The sequence below is a fragment of the Ambystoma mexicanum genome, chromosome 2q (genome assembly GCF_040938575.1).
Source record: "Ambystoma mexicanum isolate Mex_15411 chromosome 2q, UKY_AmexF1_1, whole genome shotgun sequence".
In the NCBI taxonomy this organism is placed as follows: Eukaryota; Metazoa; Chordata; class Amphibia; order Caudata; family Ambystomatidae; genus Ambystoma; species Ambystoma mexicanum.
The window spans coordinates 350,703,281-350,730,056 of record NC_090924.1 but is presented as its reverse complement, the minus strand read 5'-3'; the positions used below and the strand labels follow the sequence as shown (position 1 = coordinate 350,730,056).

At 49.7% G+C, this 26,776-nt stretch overlaps 1 protein-coding gene across 1 annotated transcript in view; it reads right to left on the bottom strand.

Moving 5' to 3' along the window:
• PRKCB (protein kinase C beta) overlaps positions 1-20,019 on the bottom strand; it is a 1,331,636-nt gene extending 1,311,617 nt beyond the window's left edge. The window contains exons 1-2 of the mRNA XM_069647368.1: positions 19,750-20,019; positions 3,961-3,992 (exon numbers count right to left, since the gene is read on the bottom strand). Coding sequence (XP_069503469.1) covers positions 3,961-3,992; positions 19,750-19,928 — 211 coding nt within the window. The 5' untranslated portion in view covers positions 19,929-20,019. The remainder of the gene's footprint in view (positions 1-3,960; positions 3,993-19,749) is intronic.
• Positions 20,020-26,776: the final 6,757 nt, after the last annotated feature.

Here is a 26,776-nt window from a genome sequence, read left to right as displayed (position 1 = left end):
CCCTTGTGTACTCGGCGGCTGTGACCTCAGCGGCAAAAACATCCAAGCACTGCGCTGCCCACATTGGCATTTTGATGTTTGAAGGTAAACTGTTTTGCTTTCAGTAAATGTGGACCCATATCAGGAAACACTTGAATGACGTCAGCAAAGGGACGTGAGCACGGTGGACGTCCCTACGTGATCATTTCTGCTAAACACACCTTAATGGTATGCACATTTCCAGTACTGAGAAGTCAAGTTATTGAAACCGCTATTGAAAGGAAAACAAAAACAAATGGGCCTCATTACGAGTTGGGCGCAAAGGGATTACTGGCACCGGTAAGGACACCAGTGCCGGTAATCCCTTTGCGCTCTATTCAGAGTTCCCTTAGCGGGTCCCTCCCTTAACGCCTGGTCTGACCAGGCGTTATGGACAGGACCCGTTAAGGGACTTCGGAGCTAATAACGGTACCGCAAATTGCGGTACCGTTATTAGCTACTTCCCCATTCCCGTTGTGCCCTGTGGTGACTGAAATGGGAATGGGGAATGGTTTTTTCAATGGGGATTTAACGGTCCCTCCAAGGTCGGAATGGACCGGTAAGTCCATATTGACTCGGTACCGGTATGGGAGGTAGTCATGGCACAAATAGCGCCACGATTACCTCCATACTCGGAATGAGGCCCACAGACTCCTCTTTCACACTCTGTGTAACCCTGACAAAATGGGAGCTCTACTTAACTGCAGAGCCGGCTCAAGGGGCGATCAAGCGGTGCGTCACACAGGAGCGCTGCAACTGAAGGGCACCGCCAGCACATGACACTTTACATGGTGTGAGCTGGTGGCGCCCTTAGCATGACACTGTCATGTAAAGTGTCAGTTAATTACCTATTAGCGAGTGACAGAGGTGCGGTGCCATCACCTGTTATGTCCACGTCACTGCGCTGCGCGGGGTGTGGCGTAATAAAGGGTACAGGCTTAGAACTTCCGGGCAGGGAGTCATGGTCCTGCGCTAACCAAGAGACCTGGCTGACGGGTCTTATTTATTGCGCTGGCCCGCGCTGACATACAGCGTGCCCGGATCACGGCGATCCAACACTGGCGACGACCGGGCAGGAAGGCCCCACCAATCAAATCATGCCATGCACATTCTGTGTGTGGATACCAGGCCTTCCAACTTGGGGGAAAGGGGGCAAGCAGGCGGTACGAAAAATCTTGCGCAGGGTGCTAGTAGACCTGGAGCCGTCACTGCTTAACGGTCCAGAGTTCAGCAAACTACACAGGGACATATAATATATCGGATAGATGCATAGTCAATGTATAATGTGCAGGAAGAAATCAATCACACACGCGATGCCGTGAAGAACCCTTGTGGGGCCTAATCCAACATAACCTCGCGCTCCATCAGCCCGTTGTTCCATTCCTCAGGCCATTGTGCATCTCCAAGATCGTCCACCGCACCCCCACCCCCCCACCCCCACAACTCATCGATTCGAAGCTGGCCTTATAGAGGCGCAGCGACAACCTAAGCAATTAACAGAATGCACGCAGGCAGCCGGTGCGCACCTAGGCATGATCTGCGCATGCTCAGTTCTGAGACGCCAATACGTTATCGGCAGAATACATTACAGGGTGGCAAAACGAGGCCTTTATTTTGAAATGTAAAACAAGCGCCCCAGGCTCGTCTGCTCAGTAAAAACGGACGATTAACTGTGCAGGCCGAAGGTGGGAAGAGGGCCCTCTCCCCCCTCCCACCCACACGCCCAGCTCGGAGACGCCAGGAGTGCCAATTTATGAAATATGCATTTGCTTCTCATGGCGCGCCTGCCAGCTCCAGTGCACTGAGAAGGATCCAGGCGGGGGGCACCAGTGACACTGCTCCCCCACAAGCGGTGCTAAGTGCAGCAGGCCCGACTTCCGTCCCCCACCGCTCCAGTCTTCGCCCTGTCTGCACGCACAGCCATGCAACTTCCTCAAAGACGGGTGAGGGAACTGGTGGTGCCCCCCTGTTCTCCCTGCGCACCCACCACCACACACATACACACTGTGCTCGCTCGAGGCCCCCCGCTACTTTCGCTTGCTTAAAAAGTGCCAAGCTCGACATCCCCCTGCAGGGGGCGGGGGATGCTCGAGTCGCAGCCTGGGCGCTCTCAGCCCACATGGTGTTTGAGTAAGAAAAGCAGCACCAGAGCACCACTCGTAGCAAATAGGGAAGAACAGGTGTCACCCAACAACAGGGGCCACTCGCAATGCTGCGTACTCACTACCCGGGGGGGGAAGCTCACAGCGCTGCACACACAGCCCCAGAGGGACAGGCGCCCAGCATTGCACATGTAGCCACCGGGGGGCAAGCTCACAGCGCTGCACACACAGCCCAAGAGGGACAGACGCCCAGCATTGCACACGTAGCCACAGGGAGGCACGCTCGCAGTCGCAGCACCGCACAGACACTCACAGCACTAGAGGGGCACGGTCTCTGTACTGCATGCCCACACCAGAGGCCTAACCGGGGCAGAGAAAAACAGAAACAGCCCTGCCAGTTGCACAACTGCACTGCCTCCCTGGCAACCCCTGCACCCCGGGACTGTTTTCTGTATCCCTACACTCCCTGCACCAGCACTTATGTCTGCACTCACCCTGCACTTGCCACCAGCTGGCCGTTCTTTTAATTATCTTGTTATTTTATTATCCCATGTACTGCACTTCCCCCCCACAATTTTCTTCTTTCCCCCCTCCCTTGCACTTGCGCGATCTGAGTGACACCTGGCCTAGTAAGATCTCTGTCTGTCTTTCCTCTGTTACCACTCCCTTGCCTCGTTGCACCTTGAAACACTTGTGTATAGGCGCGTTATAAATGCCATATCATATCTTCTCGCCGATGGCACAGTGTATGGATATACGCGTGTGCGTGTGTGTGTGGAGATAGATATCAATCAGTTCCAGGAGACTCAAAAACAAAGTATGCTCTTTCCCAAGTGTGCATGCGGGTCTGCAACTCAACACAGAGCTGCATGTGCCCAGTCACTGCAATGCACAGTGGCCCTCAGACACACTAGCAGCACTAGTGCACACCCACCTGTAGTGAGGCACTGGATTCCCAAGATTCACTTGCCATCATCTTAACTATCATCAAAATATTCTTCATTCGGCGTGATGATGCCATGAAAGGCCACCATAAAAATACACATGCACACAAACAAACCGGTACACTTACATAACATGGGCAAAAACGTTAACCCGGTAACTGCTGGGCTATTATGCATGTCTATGCAAAAAGGGCGAGAATCATCGCTGGTAGAGCACTTAAATCAGAATGGATGATAGAAAGTCAATAAAAACCACAAATTCATGAACTTTAGAATATAGAGTGAGACCATGCTGGAACAGCGAACCCAGGGTACGCTATAGAACCATTTAAAAACAATCGCAGACCCTTGCACAAGCGGGGGAGTCAACATGATGAACTAGTATAACATTTGTCAACAGAGAGAGAGAGATAACTCGCAGTCCTTCACATGATTTGAAATCTGTCTTCCATGGGTGGGGGGGGTGTAAACCCACCCCTAGATGAGTTTATTATTCCATTAGGCCCAGAGGAAGGAGCAGAGTAGGAGTAGTACATTGTGTGCAGTAGTAGTACATCCAATCTTCGGTCTTTTGTACCATGCCCGTTAAATAAACGTAGCCACTGACGTAATGGCATTCAGGTCTTGGGTGACAGTCATTCCGCCAGTCTCCCTTAGGGTGGACTTTATACAGAGGCACCGCAAGCTCCCGAGACTGTTGCAGAAGAACATCTCAACTAATGTCAGAGGCCCCCACCCCCAAAGCACCTAGTTGCAGCAATGGTAGTGGCTCAGACAATATAAATATGCTCAACACACTATAATGTGCACACCCACCGCGGAGCTCCCAAGCACACAATGCAGCTGCCACCAATGACCCCATATGCAGCAAAGCAGCCCAGGCTGTCCTTTCTTACCTTGACACTGGAATCCTTGCTTTCCAAATCCCCTGGAAGAAAGAAAACGTGAGTTAGAAAAAGAATGCAACTAGAACAAAGACCCCCTACCACCAACTGAGAGAGGGCCAACCCCAGGTCCACCATATGCTTTCTCTGCCAGAGTGCATAGAGGCCAACATCTCCCATCACTACACCTTCCTAATCACTGCACCCACATCTAGACAAAACACCCTCTCACCACAAACACAGACCCCCACCCATGTGCACTCTTTGACTGCCCCAAACATTCCAACAGTGCAACCCCAGGCACACGCCCAGACATTAGAGCATACAAACACAGCTGTGTGTACCCTGCTAACCCGCCAAACACCCCAGCAGTGCACCGAGCTAACCAGCCAAACATGCCTGAATTGCACCGGTGCACCATGTTAACATATTAACATTTAGGAAGCAGCTCAAAACCAAACATGCCGGAATGGCACCGGTCCAACATGCTAACATATTAACCTTTAGGAAGCAGCTCAAGACCAAACATGCCGGAATTGCACCGGTCCAACATGCTAACATATTAACCTTTAGGAAGCACCTCAAGATCAAACATGCCTGAATTGCACCGGTGCACCATGCTAACATATTAACCTTTAGGAAGCACCTCAAGACCAAACATGCCTGAATTGCACCGGTCCAACATGCTAACATATTAACCTTTAGGAAGCACCTCAAGACCAAACATGCCGGAATTGCAACAGTGCAACATGCTAACTTATTACCCTTTGGGAAGCATCTCAAGACCAAACATGCCTGAATTGCACTGGTACACCATGCTAACATATTAACCTTTAGGAAGCACCTCAAGACCAAACATGCCTGAATTGCACCAGTACACCATGCTAACATATTAACCTTTGTGAAGCATCTCAAGATCAAACATGCCTGAATTGCACCGGTACACCATGCTAACATATTAACCTTTAGGGAGCACCCCAAGACCAAACATGCCTGAATTGCACTGGTACACCATGCTAACATTTTAACCTTTAGGGAGCACCCCAAGACCAAACATGCCTGAATTGCACCGGTACACCATGCTAACATATTAACCTTTAGTAAGCACCTCAAGACCAAACATGCCTGAATTGTACCGGTACACCATGCTAACATATTAACCTTTAGGAATCACCCCAAGACCAAACATGCCGGAATTGCACCGGTGCAACATGCTAACATATTAACCTTTGTGAAGCATCTCAAGATCAAACATGCCTGAATTGCACTGGTACACCATGCTAACATTTTAACCTTTAGGGAGCACCCCAAGACCAAACATGCCTGAATTGCACCGGTACACCATGCTAACATATTAACCTTTAGGAAGCACCTCAAGACCAAACATGCCTGAATTGCACCGGGGCACCATGCTAACATATTAACCTTTAGGAAGCACCTCAAGACCAAACATGCCTGAATTGCACCGGTACACCATGCTAACATATTAACCTTTAGGAAGCACCTCAAGACCAAACATGCCTGAATTGCACCGGTCCAACATGCTAACATATTAACCTTTAGGAAGCACCTCAAGACCAAACATGCCTGAATTGCACCGGTACACCATGCTAACATATTAACCTTTAGGAAGCACCTCAAGACCAAACATGCCTGAATTGCACCGGTACACCATGCTAACATATTAACCTTTAGGAATCACCCCAAGACCAAACATGCCGGAATTGCACCGGTGCAACATGCTAACATATTAACCTTTAGGAAGCACCTCAAGACCAAACATGCCTGAATTGCACCGGTACACCATGCTAACATATTAACCTTTGTGAAGCATCTCAAGACCAAACATGCCTGAATTGCACCAGTACACCATGCTAACATATTAACCTTTAGGGAGCACCCCAAGACCAAACATGCCTGAATTGCACCGGTGCAACATGCTAACATATTAACCTTTAGGGAGCACCCCAAGACCAAACATGCCTGAATTGCACCGGTACACCATGCTAACATATTAACCTTTAGTAAGCACCTCAAGACCAAACATGCCTGAATTGCACCGGTAAACCATGCTAACATATTAACCTTTAGGAATCACCCCAAGACCAAACATGCCTGAATTGCACCGGTGCAACATGCTAACATATTAACCTTTAGGAAGCACCTCAAGACCAAACATGCCTGAATTGCACCGGTACACCATGCTAACATATTAACCTTTGTGAAGCATCTCAAGACCAAACATGCCTGAATTGCACCGGTACACCATGCTAACATATTAACCTTTAGGGAGCACCCCAAGACCAAACATGCCTGAATTGCACCGGTACACCATGCTAACATATTAACCTTTAGTAAGCACCCCAAGACCAAACATGCCTGAATTGCACCGGTACACCATGCTAACATATTAACCTTTAGGAAGCACCTCAAGACCAAACATGCCTGAATTGCACCGGTACACCATGCTAACATATTAACCTTTGGGAATCACCTCAAGACCAAACATGCCGGAATTGCACCGGTACACCATGCTAACATATTAACCTTTAGGAAGCACCTCAAGACCAAACATGCCGGAATTGCACCGGTGCAACATGCTAACATATTAACCTTTAGGAAGCACCTCAAGACCAAACATGCCGGAATTGCACCGGTGCAACATGCTAACATATTAACCTTTAGGAATCACCTCAAGACCAAACATGCCTGAATTGCACCGGCACACCATGCTAACATATTAACCTTTAGGAATCACCTCAAGACCAAACATGCCGGAATTGCACCGGTACACCATGCTAACATATTAACCTTTAGGAAGCACCTTAAGACCAAACATGCTGGAATTGCACCGGTGCAACATGCTAACATATTAACCTTTAGGAAGCACCTCAAGACCAAACATGCCGGAATTGCACCGGTGCAACATGCTAACATATTAACCTTTAGGAATCACCTCAAGACCAAACATGCCGGAATTGCACCGGTACACCATGCTAACATATTAACCTTTGGGAAGCACCTCAAGACCAAACATGCCTGAATTGCACCGGTGCAACATGCTAACATATTAACCTTTAGGAATCACCTCAAGACCAAACATGCCGGAATTGCACCGGTGCAACATGCTAACATATTAACCTTTAGGAAGCACCTCAAGACCAAACATGCCGGAATTGCACCGGTGCAACATGCTAACATATTAACCTTTAGGAATCACCTCAAGACCAAACATGTCGGAATTGCACCGGTACACCATGCTAACATATCAACCTTTGGGATGTATCTCAAGAACTTCCTATTCTATCTCTCCTGATCACCCTGGAAAACCCCCAGACTCTATTTGGAGATATCATCTTTTATAGCGCCATGATGCCTTTGAGTGACCTCTGCCCTCGATAAAACCGTGCCAACATAACACAACCAGCCAAACCTCCCTGCAGAGTGTCTGTGGAGAATTCATCTGCCCCTCAAAAGCCGCAGAATTTGTTAACTTCACCAAAAACCTTGTTAACCATGGTTATAGGCCGGGACCCCCTAGAAATTGTGCGGCCTCCCCTCATGTGGCCCACTCATGTGTAGAATAAGCTCAATTTGAAGGAAGCCTGGGGGTCAGAGAAGGTCACTACTGCTTCACAGCACTGAGAAGGCTACATTGTAATCTTGCACAGAGCTGGTTGTCTTCAGAGCTCCAAGCGGCCCCCGACCGGGCTTCAATAAGGTTGTGCAGTGGGAATATTTAAATCTCAGTTTTTTTTAAAGTTGGGAGTAAAATATAGCGAGTAAAAAAATAATTTCCTATTCCAAATGGGTGTCATTCTTCTTTTTCTACAGCGCCAAGATGCCCTTGGGTGAATGTTGAACACTTTACGTGCCGCTGCAGGAATGCAAAAATACTGTCATACTTTAAATACAGCAACGCAAACGTCGTGCCACCGTAGAAGCACGTAACAAGCACTCACGGACAGCGTCTGCAATAACCTACGCAGGACACACTTGACCATGCCATACAGGTTTGAGCCCACACTCCAGGGACAGCGCTCTGGGGTCACAGTGCCTCAGGTTGCCTTGCGGCCTCCTGCAGAAGGGATGTGATCTGGTCGTTTGGGCCATATTGACCATTTTGGTTTAGGAGCAGGCCTCACCTGCACAGGGTCTTTTCCTTCTGTAATGGCATGCCGGGCTGGACGACCATGGTCTCGAGGGTTGTCAAGAGTTCCGACAGTGGCTTTTGATTCATTCAGACCCCTCCAGCCATCATTCTTTTAAGTCAAAATACCAGTTAGCATAGCATTACATTTATACTTGCTAAACAATCACCGGTAGTGCGTCAGCCTGGTACCAAACCGGAAGCACCCGTAGAAAAAAAAAGAATTGATAAACAGTAAAGTGGTAAAAAAAAAAACATGGAAAAGTTATGGGCCAAAGAGAAGGGTTCAATTTTATTCCATTTCCCCGGTGAATGCTACGATGCTCAAAGAAGCCTCAGAGACACGGCCTCACTGTGCTATCCAGAAGGGTAGTCATGGTTTCTTGAACTACAAGAGAGCGATTGGCCACGTGTGAGTCGGAATGTAAACCCATCCTTCAACATTTAGACCTGGCAAACTCTGGTAGAAGACTTGGAGTGCCAGCATGCAATTCCATTATGAGCTTCTAGTGATCTCTATACAGGAAAAGGGCATTAGGAAAAGGGACAAGCCATGCCAGCTAATGTGTAAGACCAGAGTTCTCTCCAACCAGATCTCTGGATTTCCCTATAAACGGGGTGGTCACCACTTTGAAACCCCAGAAAGGCAGATTCTCTCAGGTCGTCTTTGGAGACTGCTTCCCAATTAGTGCTATTTTGCTTGCAATGCCCTTGCTGGTCTGACAATGTTTCCATACCCTGGGGAATGCCGGATGCCGCCTCCGCGCCCGTAAACACATTCTGCGCGGTGTGCAGAGAGTGCAGTGATGTTTGAGCTCGAGTGCCTGGATGCTCGACGGGGGAGAGAGGGGAGAGCCTGGAATTTCTGTGCCAAGAACCTCGAAATTAAAGGTGACGGAAGGAATCAGAAGGAACACTCATAGGTTCTCCAGAGAGAGAGTGGCAGGTTTAGACGCTTACGGCATCAGGCCTCATTACGCGTTTGGTAGTATCGCGGCGGTTAGTCTGCCGAGATACAACCAAACTGTATTACGATTACCGCCACTTTGTCTGGTGGTGTTACAGCTGCATTACAAGTGGTAGTGGCGGAAACAGTCCCCATTAAATTGGAGTCCATAATACTCCATGGGGGATTTCGACGGAATTACTGCTGCGTATTACTGCTGCATTTTTACTGCACCGCCCAACTCATAATGAGGCCCAAAATCATGTAAGTGCTGGTTTAGAGCCTAAGTCCTCTATTGCCCAGCTGTATTGATGCGGTTAAGCAGAATAAACCTCACTGCTAAACGATGCGCCGCAGAGCAGTGTCCCCAGAATGTGTGGGGAACAGAACTGGCACCAATGTGTTGGCACTCCGCAAGAGTTGCATCAAAAGTGTGTTATCTACCAGTGGAGTCCAAGAAAGTCTCATGATTCAAGAGCTAAAAGGACGCAGAAGACAAAATCCACAAATCCTGGATTTGCCCAAAAAACTTTGCAGGGAGTTTTGGGAACATTCCCACTTCCACAACAATCAACTGGGATGGTGACTAAAACAACACCATTCATGCACTCTTCCCAGAAACTCTCCACAAGCATCATCCAAGGCTTCAGGAACATTGCTGGATGCTGCCCGTGGCAGCACACATTGAGAAGTCGTCCACCCTGGGATTTTTGCACCCAGAGATCATCTTATCCTGCCTGTGAAGACACAGTCTCCTGCTCAGAGCCTTTTCACTTCAGCCGCAATCTTTACTGTAGGCTCCTTCAGGGACTTTGAAAGGATGTGGCGCCAATCTCAGATGACACTTAAGGCCAGGTGCATGGAGGTTGTGAGGAATTCGACCATCGGCACAGTGGGAGTGCTCTTTACATAAAATTGAATGATGGTAGATCAACCTCAAGAAAATGTGTGGGCCTAATCCGCACACATTTTCCTATGCTAACCGCACAACATACACATAGACCAATGTACTCAGGGTGGACACAGCCTACGTGCACCATCACTCCTGTCATATTTAGTTGGAATATGACAGCCAATAGTACATCAAGGCATCTCAAAGGGCGAAGGAAAAACCTTCCTCCTGCCATGGCCAGCCTAAATAACTAACAAAGGTCACATGGAGCTGCCCTGCCCTTTGTTAACTGCTGGTGGCAGCTTTGCATACTAATCAGAGTTTATTCATACAGGCCTATCGGGGGCCTGGTCGCAGGACTAACAAAGGACAGGAAAAGACCAACAACCAAGGGCAGTGACCTGCCATGTGTGGGATTATGTATTTACAGTAGTCACCCCTGCAGGGAGACCCAATTCAGGAGGTACTAGTATGTGGATTGATGGGAGACAGAAAGTCTGTTCTACACGCAGCTTCAAGGGAGACCTGCCGCTTTAATCAGGAACCACAGAGAGCTCAATTAACTAGAGAAACCCTTTGTTCCACAATAGACAGGAAGAAGGATGGGACTTAGTAATACATGTTTTTACCCCTTTACCTTTTCTGTTGCAAAGCACTCTGGTTATGACCTCATGCATACAGGAGATTGTAGGTGAGGACCCAGGAGTGGTTCCCTAACGCAGGGTTAGCCTACACCAGTCACTGTGGCCCATTTGGCATTAAAAGGGGGTCAAGCCCCTCTTTTGGGCAAATCTCCTGAAGACTTTGCAAGGAATAACAAGAATTTAGCATTGGACCCTGGCTGAAGGTACAGTCTGCAGCTTCAGCCAGTTAAGGAAGGCCAGGATTTCCAAGAGGGAAGCACAATCCCTCCCCTAAACATCTCCCAATGGAACAGAGGTAGATACTGAATCCAGAGGACCCTCCAGCATCTCCAGAACCAGTTCCCCGAGAGAGCACACAGCATGCTCTGGCTAGGCTAGGCTCTGCAGCAAGCTTCCTAGGTGGGAAGTGCCAGAGAGTCTCTGAACCAATCCAAGGACAAGGCAATTGCCTGCAACACTCTCCAAAGCGTTTGGCTGTCAGACTCAAAGGACGACACAAGCCAAGTGAAGAAGCTAGGAGGAGTGCATCAACAAGCATCAACCAGTGTCCGCCATAACGGAAATGTTCTAGCCAATGAAGCCCCTCGAGCTGCAACCAACTGCACCACTGACTATTGTTACGCCGCAGTCGCTCAAGCCGTCTGAGACGCCTTACCAGTGCTTCAGACCTGCCAACTAGCACTGAGACAATTATTCCTGACCGCAAGCCACCATGCAGGCCAGCCTGCAGCCGTCCGTTCAGCCTCGCTAGCCGAACATCCTGCCGCCGACACCTGCAGCTGTTTCCCGTCTTGAACTCTGTTGCAGAAGCTGCAAAGTGTCCAGAAACCGACTCGACCCTGTCCAGCACCAAGAACTTCTACAGGCACAAGGTACATTGTGGGTCTGTCCCCCTGGTCATTCCCCGAAGGCCCCCAGTGTCATTTTACAACCCATTGCTCCCTTTGTGCTGAAACCAAGTATCCTTGAACTATTGTGATCCATTACTTTACTAACTACTCTCCTGTCAGCATCCAGAGTGCATCCCCTTTCCTACTTTGAAACTGTCTGTCCTCTGCATTCCTTTACAGGGTGGGTTGTATTTTGTAGTGTGGTAGAACTGTCTGTTGTGGGAATAATAAAGTAGACATTTGTATACAACCTTGACTGGACAGTCCCTTTATCATTGGGTAATAATTGTATTTTCGCTGTGTTGCAACTAATCAACGATCCATGACCTTGTGGAGATAAGCCTGTCATTCCATCCATGTTACCAAAATTGGACAAGGAGGTTTATAATCTGCTTGCGTTTCCAATCTGTTTGGATCCCTTCTGGTGTACTAGAGGTGTGGGGCTGATTGATGGTTTAGAATCCGATATTCATCCCTGGACCACTGGTGCCCCAGAAGCTGATTCATCACAGAGGGGTTTAAGATACAGCATCACTTATGAACGCCAAAGTTACTTTGGTACCCGAGCCAACCCCAGTCATCAGACCGACCCCGTTCCCTCGCAGCTAGCCTGGGAGCAATTGAAACCCAAAACATTGTGGCTTGTGGTTGAGACTATTAGAACTCACGTTTTCACTCCAAGCCTTTGAGTGGTTTCTAGCTAGCTAATAATGTTGATAGGCTTTTTTGTAAGTGCGGGTTTAGGCCCATTCCCCTCTATTTCCCACCTGTATTGATGCTGTTAGTGGGAACATTGCATCCACCACGGCCTGGGTGAAGCTACAGCTTGGACTGCACTGCCTAGAGAAGAGCCATACGCACACAGAGAGGATGTTGACGTGTCTCTGTTATGTGAGTGGCTAGAATGAGTGCCGTGGGAGGTCACTTAGGGTCCAGTAACGACTAGCCAGTCTCCTACTTGAATTCTCCCATTTCACTGCTCAGAGCACTACCCCAGCCGCCCAACTACTCCAGCACTGCACCTTCTAAACGGTCTACTCATCACATCCTTGTTTAATGGCAGCTTCACAAGCATACCAACCCTGCACTCTAAGAGTGCACCTCATACCACAGCACTGCACAACAACTCAAAACACATCAAGGGATTTACACATAGAACGATGGCTCTGAAGACCCCAGCAGTGTGCACTGAGCGGCCGAAATATTGCACTGAATGCTGACAGCTTCACAAACATCCCAGCACTGACGCTTACAGGGCCGCAAGTACATAACACTGTCACTGTCCGCTGCACCAAAAATCCTCGCACTGTACACAATGCATTCGCTCATTTGCCAGCACGATATACTGACTTCTCCACAAGCATCTCAGCACTGCATATGCCAAGGCCTCAAATATTTTAGCACAGTTCACTGCCGGCACCACATAGATAACCTCACTGGGCACTACCACCACTATTCCCGCACCATATCCTGCCAACAAGGAGTGCTGAGGTGGAGATCGGGGGTCTAGAGCCCCTGTCGGGAGGCATTCATACAGGAGCCTTGGCATCCAGGACAGGCATCATCACCCACATGTCATGTTTTTGTTTTTCCTTCAGGGATTCTTGCCTGCCTAGATATGTGAATTCCACCAAGAGAGGCAGAGAGAAACATTGCCCACATCTGGCCTGGTCGGTCTTTCAGAGGACGGGCTTACTCCATGACCATATATGGGCATAGCCGTATCTGCACACCTGACTTTATAGGAAGCAATGGACCGCTGCACCTGGAGTTTTAGAGGCGGGCCACTCTGAATCAACCCCTGAGCAAAGTCACGGCACTACCACCGAAAACTAGGAATGCTACCATGAACAAGGTACTCTCACACGGCCAATGTCGCAAAGCAGCATGAATTGCCCCCAGAGGATAAGGGCCTGGGGGATCGGGGGGGGTATAACATCAGGATTCTGCACAGCAGTTTAGAACTTGCTGGTTCGCCATATTGCAAAGCAGACCGGTGCTACTTCCCTGCCCCCACCCCACCCTTATTAGCCCGGCACCGCAACATCCTTTTCCTTCAGCCAGCATTTAGCCAGCAGGACTCCACCACCAAACTCTCAATCCCAATGGATTGCAACACACAGCAAACAAATCGGACTGCGACATCCTAACCTCAAAAAGCAATGGCTACACCTAGGTCTTCACACTCACTACTCCCTCTACTACAACACTGAGCAGTGAATCGCGCAACTACCATCCTAACATCGCAGCAGCGCACGAACATCTAATATGTCATCGGCCGCACCATACAAACTCCCAGTTCCCTGACACTGCAACAAACAAACTCCCCAAACCCGGGTAAGAGCAACAGGACAGAGCTTAACTAGACTATCCTCATTCACTATCAACTAACGAACTCCAATACCACAGTCTGACGGCATGCAGCGCAACATCGTGCCATGCCGACCACTAATACCTCAACACTGCACCATTATCGACCGTAACATCAAGATTGCTGCACCACACCTAGACCTCGGACTTCCCCAAGCTTACCCCAAATACCATGGCACTGCCAACAACAACCCCAGAGAGTACTACCAGCCCATACCAATACACTAATCCTCCCATGCCACTGCACGGGGGCCACCAACACCAGAGCTGTGAATTGCCCATGACCCCACTAATCCCTGATCACTCCTCCACCCAAACCAAAAATATCCCATCAGCGCCCCATCCCGGCCCCCAATAACTCCACAATGTGCCGAACGAATCCCCTGATAAATGCCACTGCGCCACATCAGCCCCCATTATCTGAGCACCACACAGAATTCATCTGCAAGCACTGGCCCAATCTCCGAACATTGCAGCAACCCACCAGGTGTATTCTTAGCACCCCAGCACCACATTAACCCTGGCATGTGCCAAAGTATTGTGAAACAGAAATACCCAACCATTGCACCATAGTCATCCTCCAATAGCTAGAAGAGTGTCATACTAGTGAATGAGTCTTTTATAATGCACTTAACGCCAAAGACCAGCCTCGAAGCGCGGGAACAGGATTCGAACCTGTGCTGCTCTGCGTTGTCTTGCTTCCAAGAGAAACACGTTGCCCCAGAGCTAGCCTCCCAGCCCTGTGCCGCTCAATATCCCTGGACTGTGATTTAATAATGCTGTAGCATCCTGGGTATCAGGAAGGTCACACAGGGAGCAGGAGCAACTCAGGGCCCAGGTATGATACAGGGTAAAGGGGTTGAGCAGGAGAGTCAAGCATTAGCTGCCACCTTGCATAAGCTCCCATCCTGAAGTCCCCACCCTTTGTATTAAGTAATGTGCCACACTAAGACCAAGCAGCAATATTCCTCACACCACACGGCAGCACCGCCCAAAACACACAATATTGCAGAAATGCAACACTCCTGCCCCCAATGCCCCAGATTGCACTATAATAAACTGCAATATCCCACCACTGCAGCATATGAATCTCCCAGGACTGCACGGTAGTGATATCCTAGTAGACAAGCACTTCACTGCAACAAGACAATATTCCAACACTGCATCTCTGACAGCTTCTCAGTGCACACACACACACTTTCTAGCTCAGTGCCAGCAAGTGATATCCTGATGGACCCATCAAATATAGCACCTGCCGCAACATGTGTCCTTTCTCAATGTTGATGGTCTAACTGCCCCCTCATGAAGCGGGGGTGTAAAGAGCCCCGTGGATCGCTGTGCCCAATCCCAGGTGTGGTGTAGGAGCAATCCCCGTATTCACCCACTAGTCGCATGTCAAACTACACTTAAAGCCGTGCAGTGAGGGGATATCCACCACCACAGGACGTATCTGCAGAGGTGATCAGCAAATGCTTCCAATATCGCACATCATTTGTGAAACCATTACCACTTATTGACATAGGCCTGCTTAAATAAATAAATTCATGAGCGTAGACTGCTCCTGTTAAACATGCATAGGATGACATAAAGCCCCACGCGGGCTCCTTTTATCAGGGATAAACAACATCCTGGACCTTTTTGAACTTTAGTCAAATAGTTTGGCACCTGTCATCGGAATGTTATCGTGTTTCTCAAGGTCATTCCTATATTGATGCGGCGGACCAATGCAGAAGACCAATTCAAAATGAGCTCTTGCCAATCCACCAAGGAGCTCCTGTTGCCTCACCATAGACTGGAATTCCCTTTTCATGATACTAACTTTTGCTGCCCGATGTATTAGATGTATGTGAACAATTCCAGGCACATCCTTCCCGATAAATACTGTACGATACAGCCACCTAGCACCCAGGTGCTACGTAACATTTCATTGGCTTCTGTTGGGCCTTACCGGGGCGACTTCACACTATGCCACTAGATTCCGCTCCATTTGACCTGTCCCAACCCTTTCGCCTTTGACACCCCTACTGCGTGTTTTACAACACAACTGCGGATTATTTAGGTACTATAGACCTATCCTGGAACCTGGGGTCCTCCACCTACGACTGCCTCCCAGTCTGAAGCTGCTCTTTTCACCATAACCCGCAGATTAAGTCTTCTGTTGCCCAGTTTTCACAGCACCTCCTTCCCTGGATGCCTTCACCAAATATTCAATAATTCAGCTTTCGTGCAAGTGTCTTGAGTCGCCTCACCTGCAATTTAGGTTTTTCTCTGTCCACGCTAGAACAGTTTTGCCAGATGAAGGCGGTCTAGCGACTGCTAGCCGAGTTGCCGAATATTGGCGCAACAAGTCCTTCTTGGAAGCAAGACAACGCAGTGCAACATAGGGTTGAATCCTGATCCAGCACTTAGAAACCACTCTGGGAATTAAGTGCGTTATAAATGAACAATTATAAATTATAAATTTGGGGTTGCTGCACCCGCAGTACTATGGCAGCCAGAGATCCTCCACTAATGAGTAATACTCTTCCAACCCTACCAGCGGGACTGCTTTCCCAAGGACTCTTCACCATATTAAAACCATTCAGCGGCAGCGGAGGTACTTTCCTTCACTTGCAATCCCCTTCGAGGCGTGCACTTATGCCCCACACTCGGGCTACTTCGATTCCCATATCATGAAGTCCATTCCGTGGTTGCAGAAGCTGTCCACACTACCAACCACACCCCCGCCACCACACCCAGGGACATAAACATCAGACCAATTGCTGAATAACGTGGCCTTTACCCCCACAAACTTATCATGTGCACCTGTATCCAACTCTCCAAGGCCCCCTTTCTCCCAAAGGAGTCTGCCACATGTAACTTCTACTGGGTGCCCTTTTGTAAGGCAGACTCCACTGGCTGCAGAAGCTGTATGACTGTCCTCTCACAGAGACAAGCCACTTCCTTTGAAACCCTACCCACATAACTGAGGGAGGGGGAGAGCATATCTTGGCATATTAAACGTTCCCTTCAGTGGTGGTAGTAGCTAATTGAGCCGGCCTTCCTGTGGGAGCTCTGTGCTCTCCAGAATGCTCCCAGCCCCTTCCAATGGGAACTCTGTGCTCTCTGGGATGCCCCCAGTGCCTTCCTATTAGAGCCCCATGATCCTGGGTTCTGCCAGCGCCTTCCTATGGGGGCCCTGTGCTTCCTGGGACGCTCCCTGCGCCTTCTCATTGTAATCCTGTGCTCCCTGTGGTTCTCCCAGCGCTTTCCTGTGGGAGCCCTGTGCTCCCTGGGATGCTCTCAGTGCCTTTTTGTGGGAGCCCTGTGCTCCCCGGGATGCTCTCAGTGCCTTCTTGTGGGAGCCCTGTGCTCCCCGGGATGCTCTCAATGCCTTCTTGTGGGAGCCCTGTGCTCCCCCGGATGCTCTCAGCACCTTCTTGTGGGAGCCATGTGCTCCCTGGGATGCTCCCAGTGCCTTCCTGTGGGAGCCCTGTGCTCCCGGGAGTTTCCCTGTGCTTTCCTGGAGAGCACTGTGCTCTCGGGATTCTCCCAGCACCTTCCTGTGGGAGACCTATGCTGCCCAGGATTCTCCTGGTACCTTGCTGTGCGAGCCCTGTGCTCCCTTCGATGCTCCCAGTGCCTTCTTGTGAAAGCCCTGTGCTCCCTGGAAGGCTTTGTGGGAGCCTTGTGCTCCTGGGATTCTCCTGCGATTTCCTGGAGAGCACTGAGCTCCCTGGGATGCTCCCAGCACCTTCCTGTGGGAGTCCTGTGCTCCCCGTGATTCTCCTGGCACCTTGCTATGGGAGCCCTGTGCTCCCCTGGATGCTCCTGGCACCTTCCTGTGAGAACCACATGCTCCCTGGGATTCTTCCAGTGTCTTCCTGTGGGAACCATGTGATCCCCGGGATTCTCCCGGTGCCTTCGTGCAAGAACCCTGCGCTCCCCAGGTTGCTCCTGGCGCCTTCCTGGGGGAGCGCTGTGCTCCCTGCGATGCTCCCGGCGCATTCCCGTGGGGGCCCGGTGCTCCCCAGAATTCTCCTGGTGCCTTCCAGTGGGAGACCTGAGCTCCCCTGGATGCTCCCAGCAACTTCCTGTGAGAACCATGTGCTCGCCGGGATTCTTCTGGTGCCATCATGTGGGAACCATGTGCTCCCCCCGATTCTCCTGGTTCCACCCTGTCAGAATCCTGTGCTCCCCGGGATGCTCCCAGCGCCTCCCTGTGAGAGCCCTGTGCTCCCCAGAATTCTCCCAGTGCCATCCCGTGGGTGTCCTGTGCTCCCCCAGGATGCTCCCAGCGCCTTCCTGTGGGAGCCATGTGATGCCCAGGCTGCTCCCAGTGGACGGTCATGTGCACCACCGTATTAAGATACACAGTGATCGCAGAAATAGTGGCCGAATGCATGCGGCCAGAGGGAGATTCAGTGACATGCTCTTCTAAGTCACTGGGTGAAGCAGGAATTCTGGATACTTTCTTGCTGGGCTCAGGTGTAGTTAAGTGTTAGCATGCATCTTGCAACATTAGCAAGTGCTGATCACTCCAAATTTGGAAGGCTGCCTGCCTGTCACCTCAGCCTTGTTTGGGGGCCGGGTGGGAAATCCTAAAACACAATACTGCAAAGAAAGATCAGCAGATTAGGCGACTGTTGCTGAGATTTTATATATGTAGACCTGCCTGCCTGTCAATGCTATTGCTTTTTTTTCAAATTCCTCCAGGTAAATGTGCAGTAAATGGGCCTCATTACACGGTAGGCGGTAACCATGGCGCTATTAGCACCATGGTTGCCGCTGGTATTTTACCGTGTCCGCCTTGGTGGATGGCGGAATTACCGCCCTACTCCAAGGTGAGCGGGGGCGGTAATTCCCCATTCACCAAGACACTTCCCCATTCACATTTTTGCCCCCATAGGGCTCAATGGGAATGGGGAAGGCGCTAATTACGGTACCGCAAATTGGGGTACCGTAATTAGCTCCAAAGTCCCTCTGCGGTACCCTACTTTAACGGCTGGTAAAACCAGCCGTTAAGGTCGGGTCCCGCAAAGGGAACTCGTAGTAAGGCGGTAAGGGTTTACCGGTACCGGTGCCCTTACCGCCTAACTTGTAATGATGTGTTGTTTGGATTTTGAGGATGGATGCGGCTTGATCGCTTCGCTCAGTGTGGGAGCATCTGCCCCCGTGCCGAAAATCCAAATGCGGTTCTGCCCCTTACCGAAAAAAGTTACCATCCATGGCTACAGAAGTGGGTGGAATGTTCTTCCCCTCCTCCTCTCGGGGGGGGGGGGGCACAGATGCACGCACCTGCATCTGACAGTTAATGGGGAGGTCGCGTGTGACACAATGTCAGTCGTTAGTGCACTGCCTGCAGAAGGTATGTGGCGTGTCTCCACGGTCATTAATCTGCGCCCTCACATGCCCACATGTACCCTAAGTCTCATCCTTTCAAAATCGGGGCAGTGGTGGCAGTAGCGTCCCGCGTGAGGAGGGGGCGGGGGGGCAATATGCCCTCCACCTCCGGCAAAGGTTGTGCTTCTCTCTTCCTTGAGCCCCCTCGCGCTCATCTGCAAGTAACTACTCGCACGCGCGAGGTCTTTACCGTATGAGGTCAACGCAGCGCTGCAGAGGGTTGCCCAGCCCCCCCCCTGCGGCGAGCCTATCTATACCCCCTCCCCCATGTATACCACAATCCCCAGGCCGTGGTGGGAGGTTAGGGGGGACGGGGTTCACATCATATGAAGTCGGGGAGTCGCTGCACTAGGGGGCGGTGTCTCATCAGGTCTCCCACACCCCACGATCCCACCTCCACGTCCGGTAAGCTCCCCCCAATACCCCGAGGGAAATTTCACATTATGAATGAGTGCAGTGGCTGAAAAAATGTGAGGCATTCTTCCACGGGGGTGCCCTCTAGGCGGCCTCCCACTAAGGACTCTTACCATATGAAGTCGGTGCAGTGGCTGCAGAAGGTGGGCTGCTTGAAGAAGCGGGCGGTGAATTTATGCTCCTTCACCTCGTGCACGTTCTTCTGCCGCAGCGCGCCCTGCCTGGCAAAGCGCACCGGCTCCTGCGTGGGGCTCTGCCCGGGTTCCGGGGTGGTGATGCTCGGCTCGGCCATGTCCGGGAGCTCCAGCCTCAGCCGCCCGCGATAGAGCGCTCACTGCCTGGGCCCAAGGGACGCGGCGCTGCGGGACACCGGGAACGCCCACTGCTAGCCGAACTGCACTCCGATACCTGAACAGCCACGCCCCACCGCCTATCAGAGAGACTCACAGGCTTGCTAATCTACATAGCCACGCCTCTCGCTGTGACTACGGATGTGGCTAAAAACAGAAGCCTTGACACTTGCCACGCCCCTTGCCTGACAGTGGCGGCGTGAGAATGTAGGAAGTGCCAAAGGCCTATCACCCGTAGGATGGCATTTAGGAGGGCCACTATCCGCATAGCCACGCCCATTCCCATCTTGAACAGGCAAACGACTGAAGTACACCGACTGGCACGCCTTTTCTTAGCCCCTCCCCTCCCCAATAGCGCGGCATTGTGATAATGTATTAGCATAACTATGCACTTCTCCCTTAACTGTCAAGGATGTGCACAACACATGCTAAACCCGCCCCTTTCAAAAGAAGTCCTTTGCCAATAATGTTGGAATTTGACGTGCTCTTATTTGCATAACCCTACCCCTGGCCCAGTCAACCCTTCCTGGCATTCCTCCACCTCACCTGCGACAAAAAACGCCGCTTTTTGACAGAACGGCACGCCCACAACTCGCAGAGTCCTGCCCCCACACCAATAAGAGAAAAGTTTGTCTCTGTCATCTGCACGGCTTCTCTGTCCACAGTACATTTTAGGTCCTCGGAACTTGTCAACCTTTCGTTGCTGCCAGTGCCACTGGCCAACAAGGAGACAGGGAACAAGAGAGGGGTATTATTAATATTTCCATAGGTAGCGCAAGTAGAGGGAGTCCTGTGCAGCTGTTCGTGAAAGACAAGACCAAGCAGTGAAAACAAGCAACGCGGAGCCGTGATAAGAGTCAGCCCGGGAGTCAGCGTTGGAAAGGGATCGAAGAGCCCAAGGCAGGGATTAGAGAACCTTTAGAACGAGGACATAAGTAACAGAGGCTGGGGTTCCAGATCCCAAGGCAAGGGGCGTAGAAAGCCCGATAGGCCGATATTAACAGCGAACCCTGACATGGGCAGGTATTGTCAGGCATTAATGGCAGTTTCTGAATTTCACTGCACGCAAGAAACCGTCTGAAATATGAGGAAACGCTATGGAACGGTGAACGAATGCTCAAGATCTGGCAGGACGGTATGTTCCTTGTGACTAATCAAATTCCTGGGTACCAGTGGTCCAGGGGTGAATATCGTTTTCTAAAACGTCAATCAGCCCCACATGTCGAATTTGTATTTTTTTTGTATTTTGTTTTATTTGTAGAGCGCACCAGGCCTGAGAGCATATTTTAGTTACAACATGATAAGGCAGACATGGCAGTACAATTACAGTTTAAATTACAGTTCAAAATTACAATAACATTTATAAACATATATACATAATGCAGTTACGGGTGATCGGGAGGGCATAGCCTATGTACAAGAGGTGTCTAGCGCATGGGAGGTGGTTGGCAAGTAGGTGGAAGGTCTTGGGCGATTAGCCAGGCTTTAGCCAAGTTTTTAAAACTGTGGAAGGATGGTTCAGATCTTAGCAAGTTTGGCAGCGTGTTCCAGAGTTTCGCCGCCATTGCTGGGAAGCTGGCTCTGCCAGATCTTTGAAGGTTGAAGCGTGGTATAGAGAGGCAGTGGAAAAAATACACCAGAATGGATCAGAACAGATTGGATTAAGCAAGCATACACTTAAAATGATAAACCCCCTTGTCCAATTTTGGTAACGTGAACGAAACTGCAGGCTTATCCGCTCTAATGGTCGTGTATCGTTGGTTATTTGCAACACAGCGAAAATACAATTATTACCCAATGATGAAAGGAGTGTCCAGTTAAGGTTGTATACAAAATATCTACTTTATCATTGACACAACAGACAATCTAGTAACACTACTAAATACAACCCGCCCTGTAAAGGAATGCAGAAAACAGAGAGTTTTTAAGAAGGAAAACGGATGCACTCTGGATGCTGATAGGAGGGCAGTTGGTATGGTTAATAACCACAATACATTTTTCCTTTTTTTCCAGGCTGTCTTTTATTAAAATCTCGATGAACATGCAATTATTATATAGCCATAATATTAACGAGATGTGTTACAGAACATCCAAATTCCATTTTACATTTTGTAGGTAACCCACCAAAATTTCAAAAACTGAAATCAACAAAATAATAGCAATAAAGTCACACGAGTACTCCCATATCAACAATTAGGTTCCCAAACCTTAGCACATCTGAGCATCATACTGTCCCTTCCCACTCCTTCTCCAGGCAGCTTGCCTTCACCTTCCACCTTCCAGGCAGTTTCCTGTAACCGCATTAACAATGTAAAAGGTGTCTCAAGACCTGTGGCCTGAAAAACGTATGTTCCTTCGCTTGAGCAAAATCCAAAAAGGGAGCTCAAGTGCGAGAGAACCGAGCCATTAATAGATGCGATATTAGCTCAGCTCTGGCCTCAGTTAGCAGAAAAGAACCATCCTTGGGGGACATCTCGTAGAACCAGAGTCAGTGGGCACATAGAAAGCAAGCCGACTGTTATATCTTTAATTCTCACAAAAATCTCCTGCCAATATGTTTGCATGATTGGACAGTGCCACCACATGTGTTCAAGATCACCTAATTGTCTGTACCCCTGCCAACAGCGATCCAGATAGTCCAGGCGAATTGCATGCAATCTCTGAAGAGTCATGTACCACCAGAAACATAATTAATTTGCCCCCTCTTTAATTGTTGCCCAGCGAGAACTCCTATGGGCTCAAGACCATATCTTTCCCCAAGACTCTTCCGAGATCCCAATCCCCAGCTCTCTTTCCCCATGTGTCATCTATGGTAACTTATCTTCACTGGAGGCCTTTTCTAGGAGTCAGTAACAGGAGGAAACCGTGCGTGCCTCTTGGCCCTCTAGAACCCGGAGCTCTATTCCCATAGGTGGTCTACCGCCTGCCTGACCTGATTATTAGACAACCAATGCCTGAGTTGACAGTACCTGAAATGCTCCGCTTCTGACAAGTTAAACTTCTCCTTATCTTCTGTGAATGTGAGTGGTGTTCCCTCCTTATATACGCCTCTCAGTTGTAATACATTGAGTGATTCGAATTGTACGAAAAGCATCCCCTCCATGCCTGGAGTAAACTCTGGGTCATTAAACACAGAGGCCCAGCCCTGGTCTATACCCATTACGAGCAAGCTTTGTCACAATGGCCCAAGGTAGCGCTGGTGGATTCCGATAGCTTCAGCTGGATTCTTCACACCGATTTCGGGAGAAAAGGCAGGTGAGCCAGAGGGCAAGCCACCTGTTTGAGTGCCTTCCACTTCGGACATTTCCCCTCCAATGCCCAGTCAAGCATCGGGGCAATCTGTGCAACCTGAAAATAACGTTAGATAGAAGGAACCCTCATCCCCCATCTCTCGAGATCTTAGCAGCACTTTCTGAGAAATTCTAGGAGGTTTTCCCCGCCAAATGAATCAACCACCTCCTTCTGCATTTCTAGTAAGTCTTGCTCCGGCATAGTACTTGGCAGAGCCTGGAAGATGTAGAGGAGTCTTTACCGCACTGATTCACTGCAACCACGAAAATCTCTTGCATCTACCATCTCTGGAGTGTCTCTTTTGTCTCCTTAAATAGTATAGGGATGTTGGCCCCTAAATGTGATCCATAGGTATTGGAGATACGTACCCCCGGGTACATGATTTCCTGATTATCCCACTTGAAAGGGAAGGAGGTTTGGCAAACTTCAGGGGCCCTTGAATCACCAGCCCCACCAATTTCCAATGGTTAATGCGGAAGCGTGATGTCAGGGCAAATTTCTCCAGCAGCTCGAGTAGGACTGGGAGATAATGTCATCAGTGTACAATGCCACTTTATGTGCATCCCCTCCATAAGTAGGGCCCAAAATGCAGGGATTGCCACATATCATCTGTGCTTGTTGTTCTTTTGCTGGTGTGAAAACTAAAGGGATCAAAGGACAGCCTAGTCGTGTACCGCTTCCCAGGAGCAGGGAATAAGACCTGAGAACCTTGACTTTAATATTGGTTGATAGAATTTGGAAGGTTGCCATAATCAGTTTAGTGAAGGATGTGCCAAACCCATATACAGTTAAAAGAGCCATTGAAAAATCCAATGACATACTATCAAAAGCCAGATGGGCATCCAGAGAGCGAAGGGACAGTCCCCTGGGATTCGTGGAGCTAGGGCGATTAGGTCGACCAACCGCTGAATATTGTCCTGAGCTCCCCTGTTTTTAATGTAGCCCGTCTGATCACCATTTATTATCTGTGGGAGGACTTCACCCAATCTGATAGCCAAAATGTTACTATATATTTTCGCATCTGTATTTAAGAGGGCTATGGGGTGATAAGAGGTGGAGTCCTCTGGGTCCTTCTTGAGTTTCAGCAACAATATTGTTGCTGATTCTGCTATGGACTCAAATGCTTTCCCTGAGCCTAAAAAGGAGTTAAAGAGCTTGGTGAGTTGTGGAATCAGAAGGCCCGCAAATGTTACATAATATTTATTAGTGAAGCCATCGGGGCCGGGGCCTTTCCCTATTTGGAGGGATCAAATTGCTTGGGACACTTCTTGAGCAGTTATAGGGCCCTCCACTGCTTCCCTCACTTCCTCAGGGCTTGGAGGAAGATGCCCGTGGTCAAGAAATTCTTGAATGTGGGCTGAGTGCCCTTGCTGTGGGGCTGAAGCTTTCCAGAACAAGTCCTCCATTACCCCCAGCTTTCCGGTCTCCTTGATGACCAGTTTCCCTTCCCCATCCTTCAGACCCCCAATATAGTCGCGGGTGATCTCTTTCATCAGTTTAGCTGCGAACAATATATTAGCCTTGTTGCCTCTGGAGTAGAAGTACTGTTTTGTTTGGAGAATTGAATGCGCTGCTTTCCCTGTCAGGTGTGTCTCTAACGCCTGTCTACCACAATCGTTTTTTAAAGGTTTCTTGGCTTCAGAAAAAAGGGAGAAAGGGTCATGCAATGTCTCTAGAGGCCTTCTGGGAAAGACCAGGTGGACAGAACCACATTGTACCTCTTGCTGTAGTAGTTCTTTGTGGGCGACAGCGCCAAGTTGGCTCCAGGGCACTTTTCAGGCTTTTGTGTGGCAGAGTTCGAGACAGGAATCTGTGGCAGGTACTAGGCAGCAACATGGTTCAGCGAGCGAAGCTTGGTGAACAACTGCAGGCTGCCCTTCATGCCGACTCAGGGTCAGGAATTGTCTCAGTGCTGGTCAGTGGTTCTGAAGCGCTGGTCGAGACGTCTCAGGTTCATTATGCAGCTGCGGCTTAACGGCTGTCGTTCGAGGCTTGGAGGCGATAAGCATTGCAGGTGGTTGCGGATCGAGGAACTCGACTGGCTCAAGAATGTCCTTTAAGGCGGATGGCAGCAGGTGCTTGTTGTTGCATTTCTCCCCGCCTCTTCAAAGGTCTTGCATTGTCCTTTAAGGCAGACGGTGGACGGCTCAGAGGTAGCAGTATGTTGCAGGCAGCTGCCTTGTCCTTGGTTTCGGGTTCAGAAACATTTTGGCCCTCCCTGTCCAGGGAGCTTGCTGCAGAGCCTAGCAGGGCATGTTGTAGGCTGGCTCTGTACCGGTTCTGAAGCAGCTGGAGATCTTTTCTCCCTCTGTTCCCTGGAAGAAGTTAAGGGGAGGGATCTTGCTTCCCTCTTTTGATGTTCCTGGCCTTCCTTAACTGGCAGAAGCTGTAAGGCAGACTGTACCTTCAGTCAAGGTCCAAGGATGAGTTCTTCTTCGTGTTTCCAGTGAAGATGATCTGCCTAAAGAGGGCACCAGCCCTCTCTTAAAGCCAAGTGGGCCACAGTGATTGGTGTAGGCTGAGCATTCTGAGTGAAAGAATCCTGGGGTTCCTGCTAACAATTTTCTGTATGTGTGCAGTCATAACCAGAGTGCTTAGTAGCAGGAAAAGGTAAGGGGCTCCTACAGGAACAAGGGGTGTCCCATAATCAATATGGCTGAACCCTTCTCTCAACAGAAAGAGTTCTGGGCTCACTCCCCTGTGATACTCGGTCCCACCCACCTTCTTGTCAGCTGTGATCAAAGAGTCTCTCTTGTTAATGGTTCTCCATGTGTGTTTCCTTTTTAAAGCGGCAGATATCCTTTGAAGATGCTGAGAGACCAGACTCTCTGGCTTCTGCAAACCACATTCTCTTATCTTATGAATGGGGTCCCCCTAGCGGGGGTTGTCTGCTGCAAAAATAGACTCAGACATGTCAGCTCACTGTCATTGATACCGAGGGGCGGGAGCTGGCTTCAGGTTGACACAGTTACATATGAAAGGTTTGTTGGGTTTCCTGTCTCTTTTGTGATCCTCTGCAGCCATGCCCAGTGGGGGCCTGTTTGAAGTACCCTCTATTGGTATGTTAATTGCTGCCACCAGCTGTAGGGCTAACAAAAGAGCAGGGCGGTTCCATGGAGCACTTGTCAGTTTATCAAGCTGTCGAAGGCAGGAGGAATCTCCCCCCTCCTCCTTGGGATGACATTGTGCTCTGATCTCCTGTCACATACCAACTAAATATGACAGGGGCAGACTGTACCTGTAGGCTGTGTCCATGCCAGAGTACATGGATCTATGTGTTTGTTGTGGCATGAGCATAGGAAAATGTGTGTGGATTAGCCCCACACTTTTTCCTGAGGCAGGTCTACCATCATTCATTTCCTTAAAAATTTAAAAAAGACCAGGCAAGCTGACACCCACCATGCAGATGGTCGACATTCCTCACATTCCCATACCCCTCCCCCCGAAAGCATTTATTTTAAGTATTTGGCAGTCTTGGAAATTGACAAAATGTACTGGG